This window comes from Taudactylus pleione, unplaced genomic scaffold (genome assembly GCF_031769625.1).
Source record: "Taudactylus pleione unplaced genomic scaffold, aTauple2 ptg000503l, whole genome shotgun sequence".
Taxonomy (NCBI): Eukaryota; Metazoa; Chordata; class Amphibia; order Anura; family Myobatrachidae; genus Taudactylus; species Taudactylus pleione.
Genome location: NW_028284905.1, coordinates 844,685 through 861,284, shown reverse-complemented (window position 1 = coordinate 861,284; position 16,600 = coordinate 844,685). Strand labels below are relative to the sequence as shown.

At 47.4% G+C, this 16,600-nt stretch overlaps 1 protein-coding gene across 2 annotated transcripts in view; it reads right to left on the bottom strand.

The window, feature by feature from the left end:
• Nucleotides 1-16,600, bottom strand: part of PIKFYVE (phosphoinositide kinase, FYVE-type zinc finger containing) — a 216,656-nt gene that overhangs the window by 169,681 nt on the left and 30,375 nt on the right. For both annotated transcript variants that reach the window (XM_088450027.1, XM_088450026.1), the window contains exons 2-8: nt 10,158-10,339; nt 8,369-8,539; nt 5,643-5,758; nt 5,326-5,497; nt 4,636-4,843; nt 3,119-3,208; nt 1,664-1,802 (exon numbers count right to left, since the gene is read on the bottom strand). In XM_088450027.1, the coding sequence (XP_088306153.1) occupies nt 1,664-1,802; nt 3,119-3,208; nt 4,636-4,843; nt 5,326-5,497; nt 5,643-5,758; nt 8,369-8,539; nt 10,158-10,329 (1,068 nt within the window). In that variant the 5' untranslated portion in view covers nt 10,330-10,339. The remainder of the gene's footprint in view (nt 1-1,663; nt 1,803-3,118; nt 3,209-4,635; nt 4,844-5,325; nt 5,498-5,642; nt 5,759-8,368; nt 8,540-10,157; nt 10,340-16,600) is intronic.

The window sequence follows — 16,600 nt, the reverse complement described above, 5'->3', positions numbered from 1 at the left end:
CCTCATGGAGACGGGCCAGGGAAGAGATAGGAGAGGCCAGGAGATGCTGGGGATAAATAGGGACATAATATAGTGCACCTGAGAGAGGGCCTTGGCCTCATGGGGAAGGGCCAGGGAAGAGATAGGGGAGCCCAGGAGATGCTGGGGATAAATAGGGACATAATATAGTGCACCTGAGAGAGGGCCATGGCCTCATGGGGAAGGGCCAGGGAAGAGATAGGGGAGGCCAGGAGATGCTGGGGATAAATAGGGACATAATATAGTGCACCTGAGAGAGGGCCATGGCCTCATGGAGACGGGCCAGGGAAGAGATAGGAGAGGCCAGGAGATGCTGGGGATAAATAGGGACATAATATAGTGCACCTGAGAGAGGGCCTTGGCCTCATGGGGAAGGGCCAGGGAAGAGATAGGGGAGCCCAGGAGATGCTGGGGATAAATAGGGACATAATATAGTGCACCTGAGAGAGGACCATGGCCTCATGGGGAAGGGCCAGGGAAGAGATAGGAGAGGCCAGGGGATGCTGGGGATAAATAGGGACATAATATAGTGCACCTGAGAGAGGGCCATGGCCTCATGGGGAAGGGCCAGGGAAGAGATAGGGGGAGGCCAGGAGATGCTGGGGATAAATAGGGACATAATATAGTGCACCTGAGAGAGGGCCATGGTCTCATGGGGAAGGGCCAGGGAAGAGATAGGGGAGGCCAGGAGATGCTGGGGATAAATAGGGACATAATATAGTGCACCTGAGAGAGGGCCATGGCCTCATGGGGAAGGGCCAGGGAAGAGATAGGGGAGGCCAGGAGATGCTGGGGATAAATAGGGACATAATATAGTGCACCTGAGAGAGGGCCATGGCCTCATGGGGAAGGGCCAGGGAAGAGGTAGGGGAGGCCAGGAGATGCTGGGAATATTCTACAAGTGAGAATGATCATAAACAGCAAAAGTGACAGGTCCAAACAGCGCCCCCTGCCCTGCGGTGCCCTGTGCCATTACACTGGTCACACCACCATAGCTACGGCCCTGCTCAGCACTGAGGCTGTAAAGAGCTTAAGGATCAGCAACGCACAGGATAGGGCAGATAGAGGAGAATATAAACCAGCATTTAGGATGTCACTCTATGGAATTACCTGTGGTCAGTTTGAATGTCTTTAGGTAAATTACATCAAAGGCTCATTCCCACATACACAGTGGCTTCAAGTGCACCAAAATGTTAGCGCACACAGACTAATTTGGGGATGGGAGGGGGGTTTGCATTATACTTTCATCCATATAATCTACTGTATTAGCAGCCCGCACTAATGGATGCTAAATAAACTGCACTGTGTTCAATTGTTATAAACGCAGCATTAATATTCTAGAACACAATGGCGGGAGAGGAGCCACCGAGTTTTACATGTTAAAACATTTTACAAAGATGAATAGAAATGATATTACACAAGGACTGCAAAAAGGTCAAGCAAAAGGCTGTGTAGCAGAACGCAAGGCAGCTAGCGGCTCGGAAAATTTAATTAGGCAAATAAACCCCAGAAAGCGCCACCACTACCTACACAGGAAACGGCTCTACCTTACTGCCTGGACGCGCAATCACTGCATTAGCGGATGACAGCACTTTCATGCAGCACAAAGCCTCATCCTTATGTAATGAATACGGTTACTGTATACCAGGAGTATCTTCCTCTCCTCTTCATTGGTGTCGTTCTTCAGGTACGTGCGGGAGGCCTGGGGGCTGACCGAGGATTCATACGCTGGCACCATGGGAGAGCCAGAACGATCTAGTGACAGGTTAGTGATGCTGGCAGACCTGGACCCAAGAAAAGGAAACACGTTAATAGTGTAATATATATTATTTACTGTATTACTGAGTTTAACACTATCACTATTGTGTCCATTAATATCAGCAACCCTGCGCTTGTGATTTGCTGGTTATGTGAGCTGCGATACTGCCACGATCCTGATAAGATAATGATTGGGCATGAAGGGGACCAGTATCAGCCATTATAAGACCCATTATCCAATCTACCTACACTCACAGCCAATGGCAGATTTGTGGGAGAGCTTTCTACACCGTCTGTAATAGCCTGCTGTTACTAACCGGATTGGCTAATGCAGATGATGGGGTAAGTAGCCTGGGATATATATTAGAGCAGGGATGGGGAACCTCAGGCCCGGGGGCCGTATAATCATTTGGTCTGGCCCTCTGAGCTTTTTTCTGCTAGCCTCATCTGGCTAGCAGGGTACCTAGAATGTCCCCCTGCAACCAGACTCTATGCAGCAGTGCCACCTGGAGCGTCCTTAGGATGCGTCGGACGGTCACACCGCTGCCCTTACAGCTCCCCGGAGCATCCTCAGGATGCTTCGGGCATTGCTGTAATCACTGGTGATTGTGGCCCCGCCCCTGTGTGACCTGCACCGGGCTCGCGAATAATGTTATATATATCAAAATGGCCCAAGGCAGAAAAAAAATAAAGGTTCCCCACCCTTGTATTAGAGAAAGGTACCTGTAAAAGGAGACTATAACAGAAGCGCAGAGTGTACAGGTTGAGTTTCCCATATAAAAAAATCTTGGGACCAGGTGTATTTTGGATATCGGAATATTCTGTACTTTGGAATATGTGCATACCATAATGAGATATCTTGGGAATGGGACCCAAATCTAAACATAGGAATGCATTTATGTTTCATATACACCTTATACACACAGCCTGAAAGTAATTTTATACTATATATTTTTTATAATTTTGTGCCTTAAACGAAGTTTGTTTACATTGAACCATCAAAAAGCAAAGATGTCATTATCTCAGTCCTGCTAAAACGTCCGTCTCGGGAATATTTGGATATGGGAGACTCAACCTGTATTGGGAGAAGTACTGACGGAAGATGGGGATACTGCGTCTAGATAAATGGGGCTGTAGGAGATGCGGATGGGGTGGGTGGCACTGCGTGGTGTGTGTGACGTTTCGCAGACGGTTTTGGCTAAATTAATATTTTTTTGTACTATTTTTTTATTTCTCTGAAATAATTACATTACAACCCTATTCGTGAGAACGGATATTTTAGCTGACAAGGACGTGTAGAGTGCGTTTGACCGTCACATGATGAAACCATTCAATTCCTCACCGGTTCCTGGCGGGCGACTTCCCAGCGTCTTCTTGCACAGAGACCAGTCGTGCCGACAGTGACGGTTTTGTAGGCTCCTGGTGGACGAGGCTATAGATATAAAATAATCAATGCAGACCCTGTACCGACTGATGACATTGGTCGTATAAGGAAGGAAGGTAGGACGCAGGAATGAACTAGGTATATAAATATCTTATTACCAGATTCCACCTAGAGACAATTCCACTCTGCAAGTGCTCCCCTACTGGCCAAAATGTGCTTAACAACTAGAGACGAGCGGTTCATTTTTGGCTCGGATCTTCCGGCTAAGTTCAGATCTCAGAAAGAGGCAAAACGTCATCTTTCACGGAGATCTGTGCAGAGATGTCCGTGAAAGATGAGGATTTGCCTCGTTCTGAGACCTGACCTTGGCAGGAAGATCCGAGCCAAAACCGAACCGCTCATCTCTATTAACAAGTGCATTCAGTGGATAGTTAGCAACATATGGCGTGCTCTCGTCCTAGGATATGAATGACAAATCTATACTTTGTAGCTCCAAAGCCTACTGTCATATGAAGACAGTAGCCGTCAGCAGCTGGTGTTGCTCAATTATCTGCCAGTTACGATTGGCAGATTCTGCTCGCACCTCTGAAGGCTCCCTTCTGTAGGTAGTGCACGGAGGCTGACGGAACGGGTTCCAACAGCTTATGACTATGGATCTGATTCAAAGCCGCTCACTAGATGCGATCGCTCGCACCCAGCATATGCAAATTCGGCTAAGTGACGACATGGCAGGCGCTCGCTCGGAAAGACATAAGCACGCCCACTTTGTTTTGGCGAGCGATCTCTTTGTCTCGATAGATGCCCTTTGGCTTATGAGGAGACGCCCACTAGCACACGTCATCTCCAGGAAGTGTATTAAAACATTGGTACATCGAGGACCATCGGAAGCGATCGCAGCTCTTGTGGTTGCTTTACCCTACCGCAAGCAATGCGAGGACTTCAGTGTAAAAAACAGGCATGTGACGTGTACTATGGCGCTGGCTGTTAATTATGCACGCCTCTAAAACGGCGTTGAAACACTCAGGCACGCCTGCGTTCGCACCTACTCTCCCCCGTTATTAGTGTCCTGCCTCTATTACCACCCACAAACGGCCTCTCCTGTCACTCATTACCCTGGGCTGTCTTTGCTGGGCGAGCGAGCGGCCTGAGATCGCACAGAGTAGTTCGCGCACGTGCAGAACGAAGCGTGCGCATGCGCTTTCGCAAACCATCGGGCCGCTTGCGAGCAGCACTGAATCAGGTCCTATGTCTGTGTCCGTGCAGTCGGGAACGTAGACTGTTAACTCCAACTGGTCAGAGACTGATGTAAATTATTATAAACATTCCCTGTAACACGTAGGACACTATATAAAAGGATAGTTAATAGATGGCAACGCCTGGTGCGATAGGTGCTTTCTAGACAAAACCTACAGTATATTAATGCGCAAGATACCCAAGAAAATACAGCAAAGCAGTTGCAGAAATAAAGGTCTCACCTCTGCCAGGCTAGATCTTCCTCCAGGAAAATGTTGCGACTAGACTTCCTGCCTCCCACCGGCGTACGGGGTTCCCCAGGATCCTGTACGGAGACAGAGCAGGAGGAATCGGACAGCACATTCAGGTCCTCGCCAATGGTGTGACTGTCGGTGGAGTGTGCGTAGTTTATGGCAATCTTGCAGCAGTAGGTACAAGCCCGGAGATCCCCTGCACGCACAGAAAATAAATACCGCATTACAAGCACAACAACAAGCTATTAACGCACCACTGAGAACTAAAACATATAAAGCTACATAAAATGAATAGTAAAGCTACCATGCAATAACACAGTGTAAGAAGTTTTACACTGTATGATACGTGTTACGCAGACGCTATTGCTCTAATTACTATAAGTTTCCACCAGCCCAGTTTGTGTTGGTTTTTTGGAGTTGCGGGTAACTTTAGGGAATTTTTTTAATCTTCTGTCTATTAACTCTGCACCAGGCCCCAAGTATCTCCCTGCAGATCATAAACATGGCTGCAAATTATGAGGCCGCTGCAGAAATCATTACTCCCGCATTGCGAGCAAAGGAACCAACGTGGATATTCGCCCCCATACACAGACTTGTATGAATGTGTGCGATCGGACCTTCTCTATCCTCACGCCTGACTTCATTGAGGGCGTCAGTGTCAGTGTATAAATACGATACCTGTGTAGCCCATAAACTTCCCCGGAATCTCCTGGTTGCAGCAGCGGCTGCAGAAGATCTGCCCACAGAGCCGACAGTGGTGCCTCCGCCGGAACGTGGTGAATTTCTCGCTGCAGTCGTAACACTCCTTACACTGGCTGTCCGGCATCCAGTACTGCTTCAAGTCACTGTCCTGGGGAAGACAGAGGCGCAGGATATTGTCCAGTCATCCGTACGATCTATAGTCCGAGCTCCACGCTCACCGTGACGCTCGGATCCTGTATACGCTCTAGAACAGTCCTAGCAGAGTAAAACAAGCGGTAAAACCGGCAACTTACCTGACTCCTTCCTTCCATAATCTCTTTCAGGCGCTTGAGGACTGTGCTCAGGCTGCGCAGCTGCACCGCTGTGCGGGGATCGTGACCCAGGGGCGCGTCTGCTTTTCTTCTCGTCTCTAAAATACAATTACAGCCCATGTTTGATAAAACTGAGGAAAGGCCAACGTTGCAGAATTATCAGAATGTATTCAAGTGTTTCCTTTTCTTGTCCACTTGTCATATTTGAACTTATAATAAATTATTCACACTACAAATTCTTACGCGGCCTTCTGTAGACTATACTCTGTGTCACACCTGTTTGTCCCTCCCCTTTAGAATGTAAGCTCTTGCGAGCAGGGCCCTCTACCCTCTTGTGCTTCTCCTTACTCTACTTTCAGGGCACCTAACACTTGGTTACTTTGCTCGGTTGCTTATCTGGGTGTTATGGTCGCTAATGTAGCAATATATATTATTCATGTTCCTTGTCCTGTATTGTATAGTACTGTACTGTAAGTCAACCTATTTGTTTATGTACTGTGTGAGGCGCTGAAGAACACTTGTGGCGCCATATAAATAAATGATAATAATAATAATAATACTGTTTTAATTGGCATTGTATATATTCTGAAACCAATATATATTTGTGGCTATTCAATACTCTATGAAACAAGAGTGTACATGGCGTAAACGTGTTGTCTTTTTTCCCCCAAAGGTGCTGATGGCAGAACCATCCTGGCTTCCCGGTTCAGCTCCTAGACTTGCAGAACTATAGATTATGGCCCTCATTCAGAGGCGCTCGCAAAATGCGAGCAATCGCTCTGAATGTGGGCGGCCGCTTGTGTTTTCAAGTGCGGCCTCCTGGTCGCTAGCCAAGCTGTGGGTTACCACCCACAGCTTTAGCGACCGACCAGGTTGATGGTCGCGATGGTCAAGACCATCGCGACCATTGGGGCTTGCGACGAGACCCTAAAGTTGGGTCTCGGCAACCGCAAGCCCCAGGGTGCTTCCTGCTCTGATCGAGCGGGAAGCTCCCCGCTGACATCACTGCTGATGTCAGTGCGGCCGCCCACAAAACGGCATGCGTTCCTTAAGGAACGCCTCCGTTTGTGAAACCACCCCCCCGCCATGCCTACAAAACGGGGCAAGCTGTCGATCAACATCAACAGCCGCCCCTTTTGTAGTGAGCTCCGGAGCGAGAGAATTTCTCTCTCGCTCCGGGGCTTGCGCACTCGCAGTGTGGCCGCTGCGCGTGCGTAGGGCCTAAACATCGACCCGCTTGTGAACGGGTCTGAATGAGGTCCTATGTCCTTTTGCTTCTTGTCTCTCTTCTTCTTGAAGACTATGGAAATTACTTGGATTTTTATTTAAAAGTTTACACATTCATCTACGGATTCCCTGTGAGCGTTGCTAGCCTATTTTATCTGCCAGGTCCAGGAGTGATAATTATTTCACATTCTATTGTAAAGCTGGGCACACGCTGGAGCGATGTCGTTCCGAGTTGGCCAAATCAGAAGAATCGTGCAGCGTATGCGCAATACGCGCCCTCTCGCGGTCACATGCAACGTAGTCAGGTTTGATGTCCTGCAGTGTAATGAAGGACGGAACGAGTGATCTATCGTTCATTACATCGCTCAGTGTGTGCCCAGCTTAAGAGCAGAAAGTCATCACAAAGTAACTTTTGGCAACAAAGCAGATGTCACTACACAAGTGCGTTCTCCTTGTATAACTTATATTTCACCAATTCAAATGGTAGTAGCAAACTAGATGTATATTTATCCCATTCTGCTTTTTGTTTCCTCCGTTAGTATGGAATACACCTCATTTATATTGGCCAAGTAATTAACATAGTTCCAATCATGAAATAATATTACTTATTTTATAGAATTTTTGCAGAATAATAAAAATCTGACTTGGAAATTAGAAATAACCTCTCTCTAAAAACAGACATCACAGATTTATAGATGAATCTGTTATATTAAATTCTTTATCCCCAGGAAATTCCATGAAATTAACTACAGTATACATATATATATATTATTACACACAAGACAAGAGTTTTGCATCAAACCAACAAAGTAAGTATTGATAAGATAAGCATGTGTCACAGCAAAGGGGTTAATGTAGCACAATAAAGTAACTAGTCTAAAGCGGCCCCATACACGGTGCGATTTTTTTGCACGATGTGGACTATTTAGATCAGTAGTAAGCATCAATCGTGCACATCGTGTTGTTGTTTCTGTGCGTTTACGATGCGGATGCGCGTCCCCGCAGTCATATAGCTGGATCGTAGATCTTACTGCAAAACCGTAAGATTGCGATCTATTGTGTACAATGTGATACACATCTATGTATCTTATTGTATGATCGTAACGATCAATCGTTCACCATTTCACCACATCGTATTGAGAATTTCAAGGGAAGAACTTCAAGCACAATCGTACAACACACATTACCAACTTATAATCGCAGCGTGTATGGCCGGCTTAAAAGTGATGTCGCTAAAGTGCACTTAGGGCCTGATTCAGACCGGCTCGCAAGTGGGTCGATTGTTAGGAAGTGCGCACACGAGCCCTGGAGCGAGCGCTAAAAGCACTTGCTCCGGCGCTCGCATCCAAAAGGGGCGGCTGTTGATGTTATCATCTCTAAAAGACAAGGTGAATAAAAAGTTATCCAAGACTCGGCCCTCTCTCCATGGATACACATTACTTACCGCCGATAAATGTAAAGGTCTTTAATATTGTACAAACCTGAGCTGGCCGAGGACCTTCGCTCTCCCAGTAATTGCTTCTTATATTGTACCGGAAACTTAACAGATTGTAACGGTGGCGAGTGATGCGGACTGGACCAGGTATTCCTTACTGCATGGTCGCCAGGACCAGGCTCCGATCTGTCTGCAGTAGACACTGTTCTGACCTCATCTGAAAGAATTACATGGGACGGTTATGGCAGATTCCACCCTTATATAAGTACGAAGCTCGTCATACAGAGGACTGAGCTCATATTCTGTCACAACATACTGGGGCACTGCGGTGATTGTAACCCGAGAAAGAAAAATAGGCAGAAATATTAGATCTTCGCTACATTGCTGCACTTAGGATCATACTGACATAGGCTCTATGGGAGAGGTGCTACATTTACAGGCAAGGCAGGGCAGGGCAGGGGAAAGAAAAGAAAAGAAAAGAAAAGAAAAAAGAAAAGAAAAGAAAAGAAAAGAGAAAAGAAAAGAAAAGAAAAGAAAAAAGAAAAGAAAAGAAAAAAGAAAAGAAAAGAAAAGAAAAGAAAAGAAAAAAGAAAAGAAAAGAAAAGAAAGAACACAGACATATACACTGTAACGATGTGATCATTACTGATATTAAAATGGAATGTCAGACAGAGTAACACTGAAATGAACAACTCAACTCAGGCTGCCGGACACACAGACACCAGCTATCAGGCTGCCCGACACACACAGACACCAGCTATCAGGCTGCCGGACACACACAGACACCAGCTATCAGGCTGCCCGACACACACAGACACCAGCCATCAGGCTGCCCGACAGACACAGACACCAGCCATCAGGCTGCCAGACACACAGACACCAGCCATCAGGCTGCCCGACACACAGACACCAGCCATCAGGCTGCCCGACAGACACAGACACCAGCCATCAGGCTGCCCGACAGACACAGACACCAGCCATCAGGCTGCCGGACACACAGACACCAGCTATCAGGCTGCCAGACACACAGACACCAGCTATCAGGCTGCCTGACACACAGACACCAGCTATCAGGCTGCCTGACACACAGACACCAGCTATCAGGCTGCCTGACACACAGACACCAGCTATCAGGCTGCCTGACACACAGACACCAGCTATCAGGCTGCCTGACACACAGACACCAGCTATCAGGCTGCCTGACACACAGACACCAGCTATCAGGCTGCCTGACACACAGACACCAGCTATCAGGCTGCCTGACACACAGACACCAGCTATCAGGCTGCCCGACACACACAGACACCAGCTATCAGGCTGCCTGACACACACAGACACCAGCTATCAGGCTGCCTGACACACAGACACCAGCTATCAGGCTGCCCGACACACACAGACACCAGCTATCAGGCTGCCAGACACACACAGACACCAGCTATCAGGCTGCCAGACACACACAGACACCAGCTATCAGGCTGCCAGACACACACAGACACCAGCTATCAGGCTGCCAGACACACACAGACACCAGCTATCAGGCTGCCCGACACACACAGACACCAGCCATCAGGCTGCCCGACACACACAGACACCAGCTATCAGGCTGCCAGACACACAGACACCAGTCTACTGTGGAATGTTATGTAGAACTAAAGAGTACACGCATTGTTCCTTTCTGTGTTAGGAAGCAATAAAAGGAATAATGTAGTCACATCAGTTGACATCTGATTTCTATCCTATTTAACATGTTACGCTCTACACTGAGAAAAGTAATCCTATCATCCTAAGCAGCGTATCATATTAACGCTCGTCCTGGGCCATTGGCAGAATCTTACCTTTGCTAAAACGAAAGAGATTCACAAAGGAGCTGTAGGCGGACTTGAAGGGGGGGTCATCCTGATCAGGGGTCAGAGGTTTAAAGTGAGTGAGACGGGAAGGACTACTGGGAGACCTGGGCAGCTCGCCGGCAGATTCCAGGGTGGGCGAGGACTTGTCATCTGTGGCCATCTCATGAGACCTGAGAGGAGAGAGGACGAGGATAGTGACCGAACTCAAACTATTACATTCAGAGAGGGGGTCACAGTGAAGCTGGGTACACACTAAACGATGTGTGTACCCAGCGGTGCGACGGCCGACATATCGGGCGGCCAGTACACATTACACGATCCGGCACCCAACCGCCCTATATGTCGGTACAAGCCGCATCTGGCTGCACGGGGTCGTCAGTCGCATTGTCAGATTGAGCTGCATGTAGGTACGACCTGACGATGCGACGGACGACCAAACAGGAGCGCGCATGGGCTGGCATAGTGGGTACACATAAGGTGATTTGGACGATATGTCGGCCCGATCGTCTAATGCAGGCCTGGCCAACTAGTGGTTCTCCAGCTGTTGTGAAACTACAAGTCCAAGCATGCCCTGCTACAGTTTTGCTATTAGGGAATGTTAAAAGTGTTGCAAGGCATGCTGGGACTTGTAGTTTCACAACAACAGCTGGAGAGCCACAGGTTGGCCAGGCCTGGTCTAACGTGTATCCACCTGAATACTGCAACGGGTATTGCTGATCAATCCAGCAGTAATAAAATAATTGTACACAGCTACAAGACATATGTACAGTAATAATCAGGAAAGGAGGAGGGAGAAACTACATAGAAACTGAAGCTGAGGAGGGGGGAAGCTTATATTAGTTCTTGGAACCACCATTACCGACATGAGCACAACAGAATGGGGGATTGCCGGCACATTTATCTTCTGTTTTACATGCAACGGATTACACCCAAACATGTTCTCTTATGTACCGGATTCACTGATCAGCACTTTATGAGGAACAATGATACAATGTCATGTTTTTGCAGAGGTTACTCATGAGGTAATACAGCGATAATAATATACCAGGATTACCGTAGGAAGACAACTAAATATTTTTCCACAGTAAAGTTTCTTTTTTTTTTTTAGGACGCACATGGGCGCCATCTCACTCGCGATCACTAATTACATAAGGTCACATAATAGGATGGCCTGGTATGTATACACGCCCGCTGGCCAATTTGGCCATTTCCAACCAAACTGAGCTGACTTTGGATTGTCCCCATTTGGAGTCCATCTGTTCAAACTACTTGTGAACAGAGTGAACCCATAAAGGCAGGTATAACCTACACAAGGGAAATAATCTGGGTGGTTATAATCTGGCCATTACTGTGTGTGACCAGTGATGCCATAGGTTGGTTCGTTCAAACCACCCAACTACTGTACTGACATGTGGCCGCCACAATGGTAAAATACAGTAAGCACCAAGTGACGTAGATCATAACCCAATGATAAACTTAAAAATAATACACAGGTTACCCAAGGAAAATGGGATTCAGTCATTACGTCGACAATCATGTTGACACCACACGGACAACATTGTTGAAATGTCAACATGGAACATGTCAGCATTTGTAGAATGTCAACAAGGTCACATTCTCCGAATGCCGACAGTCAGAGTTAGGCTGCAGGAGGGGAGGGTTAGGCTGTGGGAATAGAGGTTAGGGTTAGGCACTAGGGGGAGGGTTAGAGGTTAGCGATACCACTGGAACCGCACCAGGATCAGCCGTAAGTCATCACAGCCACAACTGGAAGACAACGCTGGAGTTGCCAGACTCACCAAAAAAAGGGCACCACTGGACCACCAGAAACGTTTTGACCTCATTCTAGCCATGTCGACATTTCATCGGTGTCTACATTATGTCCGTATCAACATTATGAAGGTCAACAAAATATCTCGAACCCCAGGAAAACGGTTTTCCCCATGAATAGCAGGCCTATCTCAAATATTGATATTTCCTCCAACCTTTTGACACCTTAGTGAATAATAGGATCAGAGTCCTAGATTGGTAATGCACAAACCTGCTTCTTCTAATGGCCAATTAATACATTCATATCTAGCTATTTTCCCCTAGAATGGTCCTATTCCTGGACTGCAGACACAGAGGGGGGGGGGGGGATTCAAATGTTAGCGCCCGCGACTGTCACTAATGGGTGCCCGATGGAGCAATGTATTTGTTGCTCTGCTTGGACATGAATACCACATTATGTCTACTTGCACCCTCCTGAGCTGGCGAGCAGAAAGAGTCTAAGTGTCCTGCTGTTTGGGCGCACTAAGCAGGACTAAACCCCGTCTATTTGGGAGCAACATGCACGAAAATACATGGGCACACAATGGTCAAAACAATTAAATATCGCGCTCCGATCTTCCGTCACTTTAAAAGGGAGATCAGGTGCTAAAAAGCAATTGAAACACCACTGTGTGGGAGGAATTCAATGAATGGGCGCCCGATGGAGCAATTCAATTGTTTTGGGCGCCCACTAATTATTCCGCATGTCGCACCCAAAAGCACTGAGTACACCCATGCAAAGTGGCTAAAGCCTTCTAAATTAACTGGTGTGATTCAAAAAGTGCTATTTGCTTTCCCAAACAGCCGACTTTTCGCACATTTCAGCTCTTCACCTTAGGAGGGTGGCAGTAGAAATGTGGGCGCCCGCGGTAATCGCGCCCGATCAGAGTAACAATTGAATTGCTAATCGTGCATTAGGAACGGGCGCACAGAAAGCATTGCATCCACCGTATCATACAGTAAGAGGTCCCATGTTGCTGTGTGATCGTCAGCATACAGGATGATATTTGTGTACTAAACACATTTTGTCATCAAACCACAGCGCATCACAACTGTTTCCTGTTTGCTGTGTGTCCAACAACAACCCTGGCTGCGGTCACGTGCATAGTGCATTATGCAATACTACGACTGCAACAGCAGAAGGGAATGGGGTAAACATATTCATTCAGTGCACAGGTCCTCTACTACAGAAGCCTCATCCCTCTATATTACCACTGCAGAGACAGCGCGGCGCCTTCAGTTCTATTGGAGAATAGCGACATAAATAAATTATTATTAAACAATATTGGATTATAAGCACTAACTGGGAGCATTAGAAATGACAGAATGAAGGCAGCTTATTATCCCTACAAACATGAATGAACAAAACAAAATCCAGTATTTAGCTTCCATGCAAGGAACATGCAAAACCCCCAAAACTCTGTATACAAAATTCAATGTACTAAATTAATTTAATTTGAAAATAATTTTGCAATTAAACTAAGGACAATATTGGAGAATTTACAATACAAATATAAGCAGTGCATACATTCTACAGACTAGCTTTACAATATTTGCTTTTTAAAGGAAATACAGCTATAGGACAGTGTGATAATATAATTACACGCAGTTCTACAGGCTTTGCTGCACTACAGCTCCCAGCATTGTTTGCCAACCAGAAAAACAAACTATTCAGCAGAATCCTGATATTCCGGGATCACATTAAATCCTTCCTGGTACTACAGTACATAAACACTGGACCGTAGTCTGAGATAGGCTGCCAGTCTTAATTTTTGCCGCATATTCTTACGTACTGAGGGCTCGATTCAGCTGCGCTCGCTAGGAAGCGTTTGCACGCAGCCAGCCGATTTTTGCATTCTGCGCATGCATCGCACTGAGCGAACCAGTCCGAGCGATCGGGAAGCGTTCGCTCACCGCGCATAGACAGCCCGTCTGAATGAGTGACAGGAGAAGCCGTCTGTGGGTGGTGATAGGGGCTGGCCATTAAAAACAGGGGAGTGGAGGTGCGAACGCAGGCGTGCCTGAGCGTCTCAACGCCGTATCAGAAGCGTGCATAATTTAGAGACAGCGTCATAGTAAACGTCACTTGGTTGAATATTACACTGAATATTAGAACGGTAGGGTATGGTCAGCCACAAGAGCTGCGTATAGGTCCGATGGTAACAATGGTTGCATACACTTCCTGGAGATGACGTTCGCAAGTGGGTGTCTGCATACACAAAGCGATCGCACGCCAGTACATAGTGGGCGTACTAATGCCTTGCCGTGCGATTGCCTGTCTTGCCGAATTTGTATACGCATCGAGCGAGCGGGTCTAAATCGAGCCCTGAATCCGACTTTCTGCTTTGGCTCCATAGACTAAAGAATATCCACATTAACAACTATATACTATACAGTGGGTACTTTAAATGTTTTTTTGGACTTACCAGGATTTGGATTATCCAGGGAACCCCTCCCCTAGGGGTTATACTGTCAATTTTTATTGTTTGTTTTTTAATCTCACTCTTATAGCTGTAACTGTAACGTATTGTAACAGAACATTCCGCAACCCCTGGCACACTATCCAACTACATGCTAGTAAGACTGATTAATTATTATTTATTAACATATTGGCTTATAAAGTTCATTGCGCCTTGCTATCCTTATGACGGACGCTGCCACAGCACAAAAAGAAAAAAAATGATTTTGCCTTAGCATGATATGAGCTGACAGGACTTTGGGCCCGATTCAGAGCCCTCGCTCTTAATCAGGGCCCTCCTACATGAAAATGGAGCGTCCTCCTGGACGCTCGCATAGCTGTGGGTCACCACCCACAGCTTATGCGAGCGTCCATGATGATGGTCGCGATGGTCAAGACCATCGCGACCATCGGGCTTGCGACGGAGACCCTGCGGTAGGGACTCCCTGTCGTAAGCCCTGGAGTGATTTTGGCTCTATCAGAGCTAAAATCACTCCCATTGACATCACTAGTGATGTCAGTGGGGCGGCTTCAGACAGTAGGCGTTCCCATGGGAACGCCTCCGTCTGGCAGGCACGCCCCCGGCACGCCCACCAAAGGGGGCGTGCTGTCATACAACATCGACAGCACGCCCCCTTTGGTGCGAGACCCCCTTTGTGTTCTCCCCAGGTTCAATTTCTCAGCGCTCTGCCCTAGGGATGACCATCGATGATTTAAAAACATCGATGGTGGCTGCCTGTTGATTCTTTCCCATCGATGGTTGAATGGGAGACGATGTTTTTTCCCTTGACAGGATGGAGCTTAGCCCCACCCCCCGGGGGTCACTAAGCCCCACCCTTGGGAGTCACTAATCCCCGTCCCCATTTTTTGATTGGTCAGCGACCTGCGGTACCCCCCAGCAGCGGCAGCCATCGAGCAGTTGCAAACAATCGATAGTTCACCATAGATGTTTTTGTGCCATCGATGGTAATCACCAATGGGTCCATCAATGGTAACCCTCAATGGACACCCCACGGATGGCCATCCCTACTCTGCCCAGCTATTTTCACATGCCGCCCAGGTAGGGATGGCATTTAATCGCTATGGCGCATCTTTTATGTGCTATGCGTTGATAGGGACTCAGGGGAGAATAGTGATCTTACAGTATCTCCTCCTTCCAAATGTGGTCCCCAATTCCTTTCTGTCCACCCCCTGTTTGGAAGCTGCACAGATCTCGCGCCATCAGAAGCCGTCTCTATGCTTTTCTATGGCAGGGATGTCATCTGAAGCAGGACGCTTTGGGAGCCATGCCCCTCTTACCTGCTCCCTGAGCGATTCATGTGCTCCCTGGCTGTATTCTTCCGCAGCGCTGTCCCCCCCACAGCAGTGGTCACTCGGTAAGTGGAGCTTATCACAATAAAAGTTGGTTACAAGCAGCATGAATTATACATGGTGCTGTCGGACGCCGGATCGTGCAGGGTGTACAGCACACGTATTGTGTGTACCTAGCTTAGGCTGCACTCTTTGTAGTGAATTGCAATCTAACAGAACTTCAGCCTAGAGTATAGCGCTGTAACCAGCTAAAGTGTTCAATATATTAGCAGCAGAACCTTAAAGCAGCTACGAGCAGGAGTGGGTACTGACTGAGTGTGGGGATGTGGCCCACTATGAAGTATACAGTGGGCAATGGTAGCATGAGGCTTATAGTGGCCATATGGTAGGTGAGGCATACATACGTGAGCATTGTTATTGCAATATATGACTCCGCACCCACCCAGCTACTTCCTAATGCCACCTGGCTGAGGAGAACACTGACTTTATACTTTCCAATGCTGGAGGAAGTTCCTGCAAAACTTTGAGGCATGTGACACTGATCAACCACAGAAAGCGTTTCCGATTCGGGATGAATGGAAAACCAGCTGACCATGAAGCAAGCACTCCTCACCCCACTCAAATTAGTATTCCAGAAGCTCTAAAAGGAGCCACTGGACTACGGTCCGTTCACATGTTTGCTGACAATCCGCATCTACTGTTCTGTGTGTCCCCTGTTTTAAAGTGGAACGTGAATCCAATCACAGCATCTCCCCGCTGCACATAGTATTTCAGGATAAGTACAGAGAGCTTGCAGGAGCAGACTATAGGCCTGATTCAGAGCCGCTCGCTCTGAATCAGGGCCGGGCTTTTT